General features: G+C 52.4%; 1 protein-coding gene across 1 annotated transcript in view; it reads right to left on the bottom strand.

Moving 5' to 3' along the window:
• Positions 1-6509: 6509 nt before the first annotated feature.
• The window catches only part of CFDP1 (craniofacial development protein 1), a 60469-nt gene continuing 49793 nt past the window's right edge, over positions 6510-17185 (bottom strand). Inside the window, exons 5-6 of the mRNA XM_017740816.1 lie at positions 12208-12366; positions 6510-7250 (exon numbers count right to left, since the gene is read on the bottom strand). Of these exons, the coding sequence (XP_017596305.1) occupies positions 7160-7250; positions 12208-12366 (250 nt within the window). The 3' untranslated portion in view covers positions 6510-7159. The remainder of the gene's footprint in view (positions 7251-12207; positions 12367-17185) is intronic.

Below are 17185 nucleotides of genomic sequence, written 5' to 3' on the forward strand. Positions count from 1 at the left end.
GGGCGTGAAACGGGTGTGGCACATGCCACGGGGGTGTGACACCTGCCACGGGGGTGTGACCAAGTGCGACAAAGGGTACGGGGTGTGGAACCGGCGTGCAACAGCTGTGTACGGAAGGGTGTGCAACAGGTGTTGTAGTGGGCCTGCACTTAGTGTGCAGCAAAGGCTCTATGGGTGTGTAATGGATGTGCAAGTGAAGGAAAAAGACTGCAATGGGTGTGTAATGAGCAAAGGGCATCAAAGGTTAATGGGCGTGTGACCAAGTGCGACAAAGGGTACGGGGTGTGGAACCGGCGTGCAACAGCTGTGTACGGAAGGGTGTGCAACAGGTGTTGTAGTGGGCCTGCACTTAGTGTGCAGCAAAGGCTCTATGGGTGTGTAATGGATGTGCAAGTGAAGGAAAAAGACTGCAATGGGTGTGTAATGAGCAAAGGGCATCAAAGGTTAATGGGCGGGTGTGCAATGGTTGTGCAATAAAGGGTAACAGGTAACTGGGGTGTTCTGGGGGGTGTGATGGGGATGGTGTGTAATGGCAGCGGGATATAAGGGGCAGGGTAGCTGTAGGTGCAGTGGCTCGCATGGCACACCATGGCACACATGGGACACCTGGCACACAGGGCACACCATAGTACCCGTGGCACACCACGGCTGGCTGCCTGGCCTGTTCCAACAGCCGGGCCACATGGCCCATGGGCGCCCCAACAGCCGGTAAGCCTGGGTTTGGCATCGCTGTATGCTGTGCCATGGTCCCTGCCATCATCTGCAGAGAGCTGGGAGCAAGCTGGGAGGGCAGCTGCAGCTGGGAGCTGTGGGAAGCACATGTGTGAGCTGCATGGGGGCACAGGACCTATGGACATGCACAGGCTGCACAGACACCTACGCTGCTCTCCAAGCGTGTGAGAGCTGGAGCACACAGGGAACCAAGGGAAGGGACACAAGTGGTGCCTGCAGCCAGTGGGCTCATGGGCAAATGGGCAGTGAGTGGGCCTGTGTGAGACCATGGGCCAGTGAGCGAGTGGTGCATGTGGAGACAGGCCAGGAACGTGCCCCTGACTGTGCACGTGCCTCCCGGCTGTCTACACTGCTCCCCAAGCGTGTGAGAGCTGGAGCACACAGGGAACCAAGGGAAGGGACACAAGTGGTGCCTGCAGCCAGTGGGCTCATGGGCAAATGGGCAGTGAGTGGGCCTGTGTGAGACCATGGGCCAGTGAGCGAGTGGTGCATGTGGAGACAGGCCAGGAACGTGCCCCTGACTGTGCACGTGCCTCCCGGCTGCAGTCCCCATCACAGCATTCTCTCTCACCCTCTGGGGTTACTTTCAGGTGACACCAGGGTATGGCGGCAGAGTTGAGGCCGGATTGCAAACACACGCCCTTCCCCAAAAAGCAGTACTTGAGCCACCACCACTGTCCCCAGCTTGGAGGCAAGTGTCCCTGTGTATCACTGGCAGAAAGGGAAACTGAGGCACAGCTGTGGGTGGGAGACATCCGGTGGCAGGCACTGCGGTCGTGCCCACAAACCGCAGTTGCCCTGGCGGGCACAGCCTGAGGACTGTGGTTTCCTCTTGTTGGTGACAGTGGTGACAGTGCAGGCACTGAGCATCGTGGGCATCCTTGGGATGGGCTCCAAGCTCCCCAGCCTCTCTCCTGCCACTCTACAGCTGATCCCATGAAGCCACGTGTTTGCTTTGGAGACGCTGAGCCTGGTGTGGACCCACCAGGCCAGGGTCTCATGGGATCCCCGAGGTGTCCCCAGGGTGAAGCTGCTACCACATGCCTTCAGGCAGGTGTTGAGGGGCCACAAGCTTCCGGACTTAAAAACAGTGGGGATTTCACTTTTCCCTCTCCATGTGTTGATGCTCAGATCAAAGTGTTCACTGTCAGACTCAATCCCATTTTCAGTCCATCAGAGCCAAAAATCACCGCTTGCATCTGCTGAGCAGTCTGAGCTGGAAACAGCTCCTGCACATCCCTGCTTCCACAGCCAAGCGCCCATGGGGCGACAGGCACCAACAGGTCTCCCTTTGGCTTCTCCCACCTTTGAGAAAATGAAATGCCAAAGAGAAGATGAAAAGTGGAGCATTACAGGGGCCCTGCAGCACTGGGGATGCTCAGAGCTGAACTGGCTGCCGGAGCATCCCTGTACTGCTGCCAGTGGGGTGCGGTGAGGGTCCCACCAGTCCCATGCTGTGATTCTCTGCCAGCTCCAGTGGACACAGGGCTGGGTGTTTCGGGATGGATGGTCCTTGGGATGCAGGTTGCCCCAGCAACGGTTGCTATGGAAAACACTTGAGTGGCAAAATTTCCAGCCATATTCATGTGTCCGTCATTGTCTTCCGGAGAGTCCCTGGTGTATGGTGAGCCAGGCACGGCTGGCTCCGCATGGGCAGGCTGCTGCTGCGGCTGCAGGGGACTGGCTGTGCTGGGCCCAGCTTTTCCTGGCTTTTTGCAGCTTTTCTTGCTGGGTGTGGTATGAGAAAGTGCAGGAAGACTCCAAAGTGAGATTTGGGGGAGCATAGTAGATGTGCAATGGACAGGGTGCAGAGGCTGTGCCGTGCCATGCCGTATTAATTGGCTAGCTGCCAATTAATGTCCTATTGGCCCAGCCATGTCCCAGCCATTGGATGAGATTCATTTTGGTGAATCAAATCCAGGGCACAGCTCTGGGACAGTGGGACATACCAGGAAATGGGCTGGCATTGGGACGTTTGCAGGGACCAGCAGCTTCGGCTGGGGCTTCCTGCTCCTGCCCACAGCCCTGCTAGGTCTGTGCTTCGGAAAGCCACTCCCCACCTCCTGGAGCAGCAATAGGATTACACAGGACTGAGTCTCCTAGCAATGAATGAGGAAATAAATCCTATAAGGCAGGACAGGATTTATTAGACTTCAATATTCTGGAAATAATGAGGACATTTCTCTTGGCTTGTAATATCACGGGACCCAACAGGATCACAACCAGGATTTATCCCCACGTTTCTCCATGGCACTGGGTCAGTTCTTAGCTGTGGAGAGAAGATGCTGGAGGAGGCTGCTTGCCTTTCCAAAGAGCAGGATGGCAGGGCACACCCTCATCTCCAGCAAAGCCAAGGCGGGCTGCAGGCTGCAGGCTGCCCCAACAGTAGCAGCTCTGTTTGTGTCCCCATTCATCCCCTACTGAGGGCTGGCGCTGATCCTCGCCCCCGGCTGGGGCTCACTGCTGGGAGCGGGAAGAGCTGACAGTGGCAAGGGCCGGCTGTGCCATCATCATCAGCTGAGTTTCAAATGCCAGTGCCAGCACCCACCACCCACCAGCAAGGATGCCCTGGGCTTGGGGACCCTCAAATGGGGTGGAAGACCCATGGGCTACTCCATTACTCCCCATTAGTTTTGAGCATGCTGCAAACAGAATCCCTCTGTGCTGCTGGGTGAGACATTGCTGTGAAGGAAAGAGGTGGGAAGAGGCTGAAAACAACATCTTGGAAAAGAGGATATGATGCTGCCAGCATCACCTTCCAGGCACCACCTCTGCCCCTTGGGAAATTGCTGCCCTGGCTGTGGGCAGATGCTCCTAGGGACAGCTCCACACTCTGGTCCCTCCTTCTCCCAGCTGCCATGCTTTGCCCCATGGCAGCTCTGTCCATGAAACCTGTTGTGGTCCTTGGGACAGTCTGGGGCTATGGGACGCACCTCCAGGCAGCCAGCATTCAATCTCCTCCCATGTGAAGAGCCAACATTTATTCCCACATCCCTTTCACTGAAGCAGTGTTAAATGCAGTGTTACCTCCCTGTCGTGATTCCTGTGGCCCTGTAATTGCCCCTGCAAACCCCAGCAGATCAGTAAAGCTGAGCCTGTGGGTGTGGGTTGGACACAGCTGGTTTTACCATGGCCTCAGCACACGGACACCACGGCAGAAGCCCCGACCATCAGGACACACAGACACAATCGGAGCCTTGTTTGGGGCTCAGCTGCACAAGGGGCCCCTTCAGGCAGCCAGGGAAGGGGGAGCTCCTTGGGGCGAAGTGATGCTCTGGCCATGAGGGACTCCTTATAGGGCCAAAATTACCCCAAGCAAATGCCCAGGGCAGGTCCCAACCCCATGGATGACATGAGCTTCTCAGAGAAGACAGCTCAAGGTGGGAATGTCTCAAAAGATGGACCCACATCTCCTGAGAACATTGCTCCTCACAGAAAGTGCAGGGCTGCTGGGGACATCAAGGGCTGGTGGGGACATTGAGGGCTGGTGGATCCTGGGGCCACCCCCCTTCGTCGGAAGTTGACTGGGCAATGGAAATAGCAAGCAGAGAGGGGTTTTGGTTGGGGTTTTTTTTCCCTTCTGAAGCAGCCAAGCTGTGTTTTCTGGAGACCTGTAAATCACTCCTCGTCTTCAGGAAAGAAAGGCGAGGAATACATGATCCAACCAAGCAAAAACGCAGGACGCTTGGGAGCATGGAGGAAGTCAGGAATCAGCCCAAGCTGGAGGCTGCCTCCCTGCTGTCCAGCCAAGCCTGTCCCAGCTTGCTGGGCCAGGAGCTGGCACTGTAGCCCAGCATCCTCAAGCTGAGCTGGGCACACCACGCTGCCACGAGCTGGGGAGCCCAGCAGAGAGGGGAGTTGAGGCTCTCAGCCTCTGCCTTAAACTGCACTTTTCCAGCAGGTCAGGTCGCTTCCAAGATTTCAAGATTTTCCACATTTACTCAGCTGAAGAGAAGAAAAAACTCCAGAAGAGAGGCTGGAGGGTTTGCGGAGAAAGCTAGGGCTGGGAGGCAGGATCCCATAAACTGAGGGTCATCAATTCTCCCAGTTCACCAGCGTGCCAGGGGAGGCTGTGCTGGCCACATCCCTCTAACACACTGTTAGCGTGCATGTGAATCCAAAGCCACCCCTAAGCCATCCAAAGCCAGATGCAGCTGCAGGACTCACTACGGATACAGCCTGGAGCTCTTTAATGCTTTTAAAAACAAGGCTGGGTTTGGTGCCTCTGGCCTTTGGGATCTCCAAGGGTACTTGTTGCATCTCCATTCTACTCTTGCTCATAATACAATGCACAGAATTATTCTCCATTTCTTACCTACTTGGTGCTGCCGAGCTGCTGGAGCAGAAAGGGCCCTAGAATGCAGCACGGATACTCACTCTGTGGCAAAGGTTTTGGTTGTCAGCCCCCAAAAGCCAGATGCCACGGGGACCCAGCTTCTGCAAGGGTGACCCTTCCTGCCTCTGTCCAGCATCAGGGTCATGGGGGACACAGGGCAGAGAAGTTCCCAAATATTCCCTCCTCTCCTCTCAGCAACAGAAGAGCAAAAGGCAAATAATTTCCCTGGCTGCCTCCTCAGCACTCACAGCAGGCCCAGCCCTCCCAGCCCTCCCAGCCCTGCTTGTGGCTGCCTTGGCATCTCACCATCTTCGGGGATCTGCAGCAAAACAAGCCTGGGCTGCCTTGGGGTCCCTGTTGGGAGGGACCCTGTAAGGAGGGCAGGACAGCACATAAGGAGAGAAGGTGCTGGAAATGGTCCAGCACTACCATTCGGAGCAGGAGAGCAACCCAACTACTGCAGCAGCATCTGCCTCGCTCTACTGAGGTCCAGCCAGGGCCACTCACTGACACTCAGGAGCCCCAAGCTGAGATACCCCCACAAAAGTTCCCAGCACAGAGATTCTGGTTGTTTTTGCAACCTAAGCCAGAGCAGCAACTGGCTTGAAAGTGTTTGGAGATGAAAACATGCCATCACTCTGTTGTTTTGTTTCTGTCCAATTTCAGGCTTGTTTCAGCAGGTCCATTACAGCTGATTCTGTACAGAACAGGGTGCCAAAGGCTGCAACTCCCCTGAGCACGTGGTGTTTTTTCTTGTCTATCCTGCAGCATGGCCACAGAGCAGGGGCTGACTCAGCAGTGGACACATGAGCCCAAGGCTCAGACCGTGCTCAGAGCTGCAGGCAAGGGGCCATCGGCAGCGACGGCATCGCTCGCCCGGTGGGCAGGAAGGATGGGGCTTGTGCTGCTCTCCCCTGGCACAGCACCAGCGTGGGCTGCCCCACCAAGCAAGCCCAGAGCATCCTGGGGGGAAATGCTGGTGAGTACCTCCATTGCAAGGATGTGCACAGGCCAGACATTGGGAGCTGCCCAACTCCACCAGAGCCAGGCCAGCAGGGATGGCCAGGATGATGGTGCGTTGCTGGTCTCCTGCTCCAGCTGCTCATTCCACACCCAGGAGCCTTGGCCTGCCCTTCCAGGCAGCTGCACTTAGTCCCTGCGTGGCCATGCTTTGGATGGGTTTCATTACTCCTGCAGCACTGCTACAGGACTACACTGACCTTGTCACCCTCAATTCTGGATTTCATTGTACCTCCAGCCCCAGTACTGAGGAGGGAAAGTGATTCAAGCACTTACTCTGACCCCCAGGCTGCTATCAGGGCACACACTGGGCCCCTCTGAGAGAGGTTTTTATGACTGCAGACACTCCTTACTCTATGTAAGATCCTTAATTTCTTTGTCCTCTGCTTCCCACACAAACCACACTGCCAGCATGCAAGAGTGTTGGGATGGAATACTTTATTCACGTGAACACTCAGATCCTGGCCCTTCCTGCCTGCTGCAGCTGCTCCCATCTTCTTGACAGCGTGAACAAGGAAGGATTTCTTCACCAGCTTGCTTAACCCCCCCCAGCATCATCAGACCCCACAAACAAGTACAGACAGTTTGGCTTTGTCTGGACAGGAGCAGAAGGCGGAGGGGCAGGGAGTGCTGCGGGGCTGGCAGAGCAGGGAGAAGGGCTCCAGCCCACAGCTTGCGTATGCACTGCAGCCATGAAACCTTCCTGCAGCCCCACTCTCACCACCAAACATGCCAGTACTCTCCCAGCCTTGGTGGTTCCTCCTGCTGCCAGAAGCACCTGGGATTGGTAAAGGATGGGTGCCACCACCTCTTCTCCTTGGAAAGTTGTTGCCAGAATTACACCAGTGTCTTCTATCACCTGCTGGGCCATTTAACCCTCAAAGTGCCCCCATTGACAAATACCCTCCCCAAACTATTACAGTAAAAGGAAAACCCTGTACATTGAGACATACAGGCTGAGTCTTGGGTAGAGAACAGTTTCTGTGCTTGGTGGTGGCTGGTGGCTGGCAGCCCCCAGCCAGCCCTGGGGCACAGAAGGGGGCAGGATCCCCCACGGCCACCCCTGGCACGTCAGGGCTTCATCCTGCTCAGTCTGATGTCACGTTCAATTTCGAACTGCCTGTGATCCACGCGCTCCAGGAACGCTTTCCTCTCGATGTACCTGCAGGGAGGCAGAGGCAGAGGCTGTGAGCAGTGCCCGTGGCAGCCTGTGTGGCTCCCACTGGGGCAAACCCCACCCGAAGGGACGAGCAGAAAGGGAAACCACCATCTGCCTCCTTCCCTCTCTTTCCATGAACTGATCACTTCACTGAACATCTCCTATGGACACCAAAACTGCTCTATGGCCTGCTGGCTGTCATCTGGGGGACTCCCAGAGGTCTGGTGGTTCCACAGGCTAGAGAACTGAACTGGCTGATTCTGGTTCCAGCTCTTCTCCTACAGCTGAGAAATGTCCTCCACAGACACCTTGAAGGGGATCAGAGTAGGCCTTTGCACCACCCAGCAAAGCATCTCAAACCCAACCACAACCCTCAATACAAGCTCACAGGCCCATGATAAAAGCCAGGAACAGACACATGGAGCAATAGGGATGCAAAAAGCATCACCCGGCAAGCCTGCAGCAGCTCAGGGATGCAGGCCAGGGGCTTCCCAGCCACAGACCAGCTCCTAACCACCACTGAGTATTTAGTGCTGCCCTTCAGCACAGCACCTGAGTGCTGCGAGGAAGAAGGCACGCCTGCGCCTGGAAAAGCACCTTGCTGCTCATTAATGGCATGCAGCTGAATTTTAATGTATTTTGCTGCAAACCCTTGCCACAGACAGCCCGGGGCTGTGCTACTAATTAACCTACAGAGGGAGTGAAATTGCAATTCAAAACAGGAGCTGTAATTGAATCATCACAATTGTTCTGCATTTGTTCCAGGGTGGCAAACACTGGACTGCCATCACAAGGTCATTAAACTTGTGTGCAAGATGCACAGGGAACCACTGAATTTGGCTGTTCTGTCAGTCACTGCTTTTCCTGCTCACCAGGAGCAAGACCAAAGCCTAAGGGAAGATGAGCATTTCAGGCTCTGTGGGTTTTCCAGGCTGCTGGGTGGCTGGCAGTGTGCATGAAGGTGCCCAAGAACTGCACAGAAAGGTTGAAGGTCTCTCCTATCAGTGGTCTCTCTGAGACAGATGGACATTTGGTGATGAGGTCCCTGCAAGTTCAGGCTGGATGGGCCTCTAAGCAATCTGATCTAGATAAAGAATCTCTGCTCACTGCTGGGGGTTGGATTAGTTGGCCCTTAAAAGTCCCTTCCAACATGAACCATTTCGTGATTCTGCAATTCTTTATGCTACAACTACTGAACCAGTACTGAATGTGTTCCCAGTAGGGAGCATTTGCCCTTGCTGCAAGGGACAGCCCTGACACTCCTGCCCATCCAGTCATCATTGGAAATGAATTAATCCAGATTCTTTTCAGCAAGTGATTCCCCCAAGCGAGTGAACGGCCCTATGCATCGCTGCTGCCACCCCCTTCCCATCGCAGCTCCAGCCCGTCTCGTGCTGACACAACTGGGTCAGCTCATCTCTGCTGACTGTGAGGGGCAGGGACCAGCATGGCGCAATGTAGGCAAAGAGCTCGCTGGGAGGAGGTATTTTTGTGGCCCCTGCCCCTCACCGTTGGAGAAGGGTTGTGCAGAGGCCCCCTCCCCACACTGGTTCAGGAAAGGCAGGCAGGGGAGTGTCGCTTCCCTTTATCCCTGCAAGCAGGGAGGCAACCGGCTCCTAGGGCTGGGCTCAGAGAGGCCACAGGAAGGAAGCTGAGGGGTCATGCTGTATGTGCTCAGTGTCATACTGCTGGGTGTGTGGCTTTTCTCCCCCTCCACTGCTAAACACCAACCACAACCCCAGCTGGGAAGACAAGGACAGGAATTACTGATGTTCATCTGGGAACAACCCAATGGCCTGGGCAGTGACAGCCCAACCTACTGAATCTGAAGCTCCTTTGGCCCCTCTGCGACACCCATCTATCAACCTCAGCAAGGAGTCAGTCTCTTTCTCCTCCTCTTCCTCCCTGACTTCTGTGCCTCTCTGGTGGGCAGGGCCTGGCTCCTGGGGGATCGATATGGATCATGAACCAGGAATGCGGTCTCACAGCTGCAGCCAGCAGCGCTGCATGGAGGAGGAACCGCGACGTCATCCCATGGCGTTGTCCTTGGCTGGCCACAGCAAAGAGCTGTAGGTGACAGAGCAGACCTCCCAGGCACTACCTGTGCACACACTGGGGCTTGTGGGGCCTGGCCGGCTTGTGCTGCAGGCACACAGGGGCTGGAGGTGCAGATGCAAGCTGCAGGGTCGGCACAAGCCCCTCTGTGCTCTGAAGCCTGTGCTGGAGCTGCAGCTCTCTTTGTGCTCAGCCAGCTCCGTGCAGCCGACAGCAAGGCACCACCCAACATGGTGCAAAGTGCGTGAGTGAGGCACAAACATCCGTCCTGAGCTTGTCTAAACAACCTTTGCTACCTGAATCAATACCTTCCTGTAAATTATCAACCTCCCTGGAAACAGGGCAGCTGTGATCCATGGCAGAGCAAAGTAAATCCATTGGGAGCAAGGCTGTCTCTGCTAACAAGGGCAGCTGCAAGCTGCTCTGGGGAGGGTCTCAGTGGTGCTGCCTGTCCCCTGTCAGTCACCATCAGTCACCCGGTGCAGGAGTGGCTGGGGCCGGCTGCTCCCCCATGGGGCTGCCCTACAAAGGTGGCCCAATTAAGAGGCCACTACACATTTCCATTTATAAAGCACATCAGAGAGATGAACAGCAAAGGGGATAGCTGCCTCTGCTCCTTACTCTAGCCACTCCTGTCAAATCCAGGACAGGCCCTCAGGACCTGAACAGCCAGGCTGTAAAAGCCCAGATTCTACTCCTAAGGAAATGCAAATCACTAGATGGGGGCTGGTAGTACAAGGGGTGGAAAATCAGGCAAGGGACGATAGAGCCATTGGGCAGCACATGTCCCCTCTGTCTTGGAAATTCTAGGCCCAGGCTGTGGCTGGCTGATAACTAGCACTGGCAGCAGAAAGATGCCACAGCCCCACTGCTCCACTGATTGCCAGTGTTCTGGCCAAGCATGTGCAGCTGCTGGAGAAGGGCCAGGGAGGTATGAGGAGCTCTGGGCTGGAGCAACTTCTACAGGGTTAGCACAAAAAAGAAGTTTAGCCTGTCTTTGCTCCTGAGCAAAACGTAAAGCTTCCTGCCTTCCTTGAGACACACATGGACCATCTCTGTAAGTGCACAGGATGTGTGGCATCAAGCAAACATCTCCAGGAGTGGGCTGTAGCTTTCCTTGTCAGGCAGACATTTACAGTCACACAGCAGAACACATGGGGAGCAGAGGTTTCTAACAGCACCAGGGATTAAAGGCAGTGCCCTGCTCTCGCCTGCCTGGGTTGAAGGGTTAACAACAGCTCATTACAATTTTTATAGAGATGTGTAAATGATTACCCACTGAAGGGTGAGCACGGTTGACATTATTAAAGGAGAAGAGGCAGCTGCAGAAGGCACAACAGGCTCCTGTGAAATGACCTGAGGCTGGCAGCAGCTGTGTCTGTGTGACCTGCCCCCCAGGCGGGCTGGCTGCTCTGTGACGATACTGCACCCTTAACACTGAGGTGGCCTGTAAGCAGAAATGCAATGGACTGTGCCTCCATTGGTGCTCCTCCCTTCTCCCTTTACCTTGAAGGTGAAAGTAATTCCTAGTGAGGAGATACTCCGTTGATCCCCTCACACTACGTGCCTGACTAGTATAAACATATTTGTAAGGAGCGTCTGAAGTTATCCTGGCATTATGTTCCACATTTGTTTAATGACAAAAACTGCTTGCCAAGAGCTCAGCAGATTTTCTATCCTGGGATGTGACAGGCAGCAAAACCCAAAGCTGTCCAAGATTAAAGATGCTCTTAAAATTGCTGCTCTGCTTTGCTCATCTTTTCCATGTGCTGATCCCATCTTTAGCCTTCAAGGACCATTACGTGAATCTGCAGAAAGGTTTGCCATGCATGAAGAGCAAGCTGTCCTGCTTGAATGGGGTGGGAAAGGAAACAGCACTGGCAAAGAACAGTTGACATACTGGGTTTGGGCACACAAGAGATGACAGGAAACACTGCTCTGCCACACCTGTATGTGGTGTAAATCATTCACCTCCTTGGACTTCAGGGATCTTGGAGGAACAGCTGCCCCTCTCCAGCACTCCAACTGAATTGCTCTACTTGTTCAAGGGCATGGAACCAGAAACAGGGGAGATCTGATAGAGAAGGTGTGTTGTGGAAGGGTGCAAGACCAAACTGAAAGTATCTATTTGACAGTTATAAAATACCTGTTTAAAATAGAAAAACCAATCTGTTGGAATGCAGAAGTTCTGAGTTTTTCCTGTGGAGTAGAAGAACAGCTTATAATAAAATACACATTTTACGAGCTGTCCACTAAGCTGGTTATGTTTTCCCAGAGCTTAGCAAAGCATTTGTACTGGAAATGCCACTTCTGATCTCATTATCACTCCCCGCAGTGCATGTTATTAACTTTCTCTTTTATTTACAGCATTGCCATTTACTTTTATGATACTTCCATTAACTTCATTGGAGTGAACATTGCTTGATGCACACAACCAACGCCCAGCGCTGCCATAATCCTTAATGCACCTTGCCAGCTGTTCTGGGCTTACATAAATCTTTATGCAGGAGGAGGGAGGACAGATGCAGCTGAAATGCATCATTTGAAGAACAGAATAAAAACCTCCCAAATTCAAAAAAGAAAACAGGACAAAGGCAATAGTGTTTCCTCATGGGGCGGCTGCATTAGACTGGTTCATGCTCTGTGCCACAAGCAGAAGACATGATAAAGCCAGACATTGGCTGGACTTAGAGAACTCACAAGGTTGTTAGCAGAGAGTGATAGGTGTTTGCAGACTTACCTGTCTCCCTGTGATGCTTACAGCAGCTACTGGCTTTATGTATCCCTAGAATAAACCCTTAAGAAATCCCATGGGTTTTTGAACTCTGTAGCCAGCAATGGGCTTCCCACATATAAAGGAAGTGGTGGGAAATCCTGGACTACTATTAGATAAAGTCCCTCTTACCCGTCTTTCCCTCGGTTATGGATTGCCAGCTCCTCCACAATCCCCTCCTCCTCCTTGAAGTTCTCCCAGTCCAGTTTAGATTTCTCCAGTGTGCTCATCTTCTGCTTTTTGGCACCAATTTTCCCCAGGAGGCTACTCATACCGCTTGGCCTCTTCACCCTGACAGAGATTAGGGAGCAAATGTTGGTTAAATTCAGCGAGATGGCAATAAAAAACAGAGATGAGAAACGTCATGGGCGAGAGTGGTGGCCTCGGTGGGGGGGAGCCACCGCCACCCAACAGGGGGCCATCAACCCCAGGCAGCCTGCAGGCGGCAAGGTCACGTTTCCTGCAGATCCTGCTCTGCCGTTCCCCTGGAAGCAGCAGAGTTCATTACACACATATCTCAAGTGCTCGGTTTTTGTGAAAGGGCTTTTTCATTTATCTTCTTAAGGGAACAGAGAGCTTTCAGGCCAAAAGAGATCATTAAATCATCTAGTTTGACCCCTTGTATATACCAGGCCAAGCCATTCCACTGATCACCTCTGTGCTAAGTCTGGTTCTTTGTCTTCAGTTAAAGTGTTGTTTTCTGGAAGGCATCCAGCCTCAGTGCGTCACCACTGCTGACAACACATCTAGGAATTAACCATTTCATTGGTATTAATGCTTGATTTTCTCTAGCTTTAGGTTCTGGTTGCTGCTGCTTATTCTAAATCCAAGAACGTTTTGGTCTCCAGGGACGTACTTGTCCACCACTAATGAACCCACATCTGAATTATTTTTATGCAAACAGATAGAGCTCCTTACGCCTCTCATTAAAATGCGTTTTGTCCCAGACCATACGTCACTTCTAAGGTTTAGTCCCCCTGCTCATGTTTCAGTGCTGTCTGAAGATGGTAGCACAGAATTGCCTGTAGCCCCCACCCTTCTCCTGATCTGTTTCTGTCCAAGCATCACCTAAATCCTCTTAGCTGCACACTGAATCCCAGTGCATGTGCACTGTGATCCCATACTGTCTCCTGGGTCCCTGTTTGGCAGGAAGACCCCTTGGTCTTTCATCTCCTTGTTCTTAGAGAATTGAAATCCCACCCGCGTGGTGGGGCCCCCTAATCTCCCCTTTATGCTGGGAAATGCATACACAGGGACTCAGGTCAGCCGGGTTGCCCTCCAAGGAAGACAATTCTCAGGGATAGGAACCCGTAAAACAAACTTGTATTAACCCTTCTTAAACCCCCCCAGGAATGGGGGGCAAACAGCATCCCATTGAACTCGTGTTTACACACATTCCAGAGATAACTTCAGGTCTGCAGGGCCTTTGCCTCTGCAAGAAGCCAGAGAGGAAATGATTCTCGTTCCTGAGAGATGAAGGAATTTGGGAAGGGGGGCCCAAGGAAGGCAGCCAGGTGAGCATGGCAAATTGCTCTCCATCAGTGCTCTCTGAGCACACTCCTGCCCAGGGTTAGCCGTTCTTGGGAACGTATCCAAAGTTGTCCTTATCGGATCATTAGCATGGTTTATGCTTCCGTAATTTGCAAGCCTCTAAAGGAAAATAATTCTGCAGTTTATATGGAATTAAATCAAAGAAAATGACAACTCTGTAAGCCTCAGCCAGAAGACTCTCAGTGAAAGAATGACAGGCTAGAGTCACTTAGGGTTGCAGCTTCCTGACATAGATATATTTGGGATTAAGGACATCTTGGCAGGCTCCATAGCAACTGGACAAGGCTGCCTGCCCCTCCTCAATACTAGCCAGAGGAGCAGAAACGTCCTAGGACCTGGCCCTTTTATTTCCTTCAGTCCCTGCCCACAGCTGGAGCACCGGCCAACAGCCAGCAGTTTTTCACTCTGCAGGTACACAGAACAAGCTGGATGCTCTCTGATTCACCTTTATCCCCAAACATCTCATCAACATGTCTAGAGCCCTTCACACCATGATCACACAATAAAACCTTGATCCCTGCTCAGCCCCCAATTCTCCCTTACTTTTCAAGGCATGATGGCTCTAGGTATCCTTACCTGCAGGTAGCAGGAAAGTGGTGTAAGGGGGCAAAATGGGCAAAGATGTTCTCAGCACAAGATAAAATTGGAGAAACTTGGTTCCCACATTTGGCTATCCAGGACTATACAAGCCTTGCTCAACCACCAAACCCAGTATCAGATGCGTGTTCAAGATGTAAGGGAGTCAGAGGAGAGGAGATATGACAAAGAATAAGGACAAACCAAATAAAATGTTGGGCAAGCATCCCCCATGGCACTCCCTGCTGCGCAGCTGCCTGGAAAGCAGAGCCTGGTGGTCGTGCACAGCAGTTCCTTAGGCTGCACTGGGAGGCCTTAAAGATGCCCTGAAACAGATCTAGGGAAGTGCTGTGGCTGATCCAGCTGGCAAAGCTCCTCTGCCCCAAGCCTGGCAGGCAGAAGGTGTTTAAATTAACACAACGTATTCAATAACACATTTCTCTGAATACACTTAACTTTCCAGACACACTTGGGCTTAAGATTTTCCTACCTTTGAAGTGGGAAAAGCAGGGATGTAGAAATGAAGGGTGTTGTCCCTTGTCCCTAGATTTCTCCTAAATATTTTTTTGGGGCAAAAAAAAAAAAAGTTTTTTGGCCAATTACCCAAGAACCATCGCACCCATCCAAGGGCATCCACAGCTCATCTGCATCCACTGACCTTTCTGTGGGTGGAAGCCCACAGCCACTGTCAGTTGAAATACAGACAGGTCTGACTGCAAAGGACACAGCACACACCTGGAAAAATCCAACTGAAAGTTCTGGGATTTTTCCTGGCCGTTAGAGGAATCCCTGCCCTGCAGAGTGACAAGCAGGCTCAGGGGCAGGCTCACACATGCTGAGACTGATGCCTTTTTGGCTGAACCTTGAGCTGTTGGCTGCTGCCGGGGAAGAGCTGAGCTGGGACAGGGCTCAATCAGCCAAGCTGGGCTGCCGAACACGTCTCTGCATGAAACACAGACTGGGATGGGCTAACAGGCCACTGCTGTCCCCAAACCACAGTGGAGGATAGATGGGAGGGAAGGGAGCCAAAGGCAAGATGATTCATGGCCAGAGGTAGAAGAAGAGGTGGTGCTGGCTTCAGGGAGCAGGAGCTGCAAACTAGATGAGGGCTGCTCATCATGTATCTTTTCTCCCATGGCAATTCCTGGCGCACATCCATCTGTAATGGTGCTCAAGGCCTCTGTATGTCCCCTTGGCCGTGGATCTCAGGAATATAGCTTAAAACATATCACTCACCCCGCGTTTGAAGCTACAGGGTCTGGGCTATGATATGATCCTCCATCAAGAGCATCCACATAATCACAAGAATACTCACAAGTCAACAGTTCATTCAAGGCAAGGGAACCTCACAAAAAAGGGCAGGCTATGTTGCACCCTTGTGTTGATGACTACTCCAGAAATATTATTATGCAATGTCAGCCCCATGCTGGAAACTGGCTCTGGGCTGGATAGCCTGGTTCTGCTCCTGTCCAGACAATTCTGTGCTGCTGCAGCAGGACCAAGCTTGGGCCAGGCAAGGGGGCCAGGCACAGGCTGAAGGGACATGTTTGAGTCTGCTGCTGAGTCTTCACTCCATGCTGAGCCTTTTATCACCCTGAATAAATCCAGCAAACCTGGGGGTGGGAATTCCTATGCTTGTGCCAAAATGAAGCAAATGAGAAACATTAAAGTCCAATTAAAAACTTGCTTGGCCTTAAATGCCTCATCTGTTTAAAAAGCAAGTAAAGGGGCCTGATTAATTGCATTCAGTGCCAACAAGAGGAATTATTACCCTTTTTGTACTCATTAAGGGTATCTGCTGTGGCATCTTTAATCACTAAGGCATTTAAAAGAGAGAAAGTAATTTGCTAAGACATAATGGATTCCAGGGATGAGGATCAGGACAATCGCCTATTTAGGACACAAAGACATGCTCTGAATTTTCACAATTAAAAAGCACAGCCAAAGTCTGCCCCTGAACCAGCAAAAAAAAAGTGCTGGGGAGCTCTGCCTTGGTGGGGGGGATTCCCCTGCACCATCTAATGTTGTCAGGACAAGGACTGTGCCTATGCCTCATCTGGCGTGGTCGTACACAGGGACAAGCAGCAAGCCATGGGGTCCCTTGCTGTCCCACCACAGGAGAACACGCTCTGTATCCCTGTCCTTAACAATGAGGCTTCCCCCCACATTTTGGTGCAAGTCTGCAGCCTGACCAGGAGCTTGGAGAATTGCTGCTATAGCAGTGATGAAGTGTCACTGCCACATGTAATCCCTGATGGCTTGTACCACAAAGGTCAGCAGCATCTGGGAAATGCCTATCTGCTTAAAAGAGGTGGACTTCACCACAAACTTTAGAAAATAATATTCCAGCAATTGGGAACACGGCTACAAAGGTCTCATAGTGCATCCCACCAGCCAAAGCAAGATGGCTTTCCTCTCCCACTCACCCAGAGACGGGTGCTCTGAAGGTCTCCTGACACCAATCCCACATGCACCAAAGCTTCAGTACTTCATCAGCCTTTCACTTATGTAAGTCTTCCCCAATGACTAGATTTCTTTGCTCAGCCTATGACTTGATATCTTCTTCCTAGTAGCTACTTAAGAACAGATCATTCCCTCACTTTTTTGCAGCAGCTTTTTATGTCTTTGAAAGCTTTTCATATTGCTCCCCCTCCAGCTTGCTCTTTCCTAGACTAAGCAATCCCAGGTCCTTTCAAGCTTTTCTCATTCCTCGTGGTTTCCAGCCCTCTGACTGCTCTCACTGCTCTCCATCGACTCTCGGCTATTGGCCCATATACTCCCCAAACGCAGCATCCAAAATGGGAATAGCATGAGTGACGGATTTACCAGCACCGGGAGCGGGGGAATGCTTCAGATGCCTTGGGAAGCACGCAGCTCCTTACATGGCCCCCTATGACGTGTGCCTTTTTCACAACCATGTGATAGCAGTGACTCATGTTGAACCTGTGATTCACCAAGATATCTGTCTGCTCCACTGGTGCCA

The sequence above is a fragment of the Corvus brachyrhynchos genome, unplaced genomic scaffold (assembly GCF_000691975.1).
Source record: "Corvus brachyrhynchos isolate BGI_N302 unplaced genomic scaffold, ASM69197v1 scaffold26, whole genome shotgun sequence".
Classification (NCBI taxonomy): Eukaryota; Metazoa; Chordata; class Aves; order Passeriformes; family Corvidae; genus Corvus; species Corvus brachyrhynchos.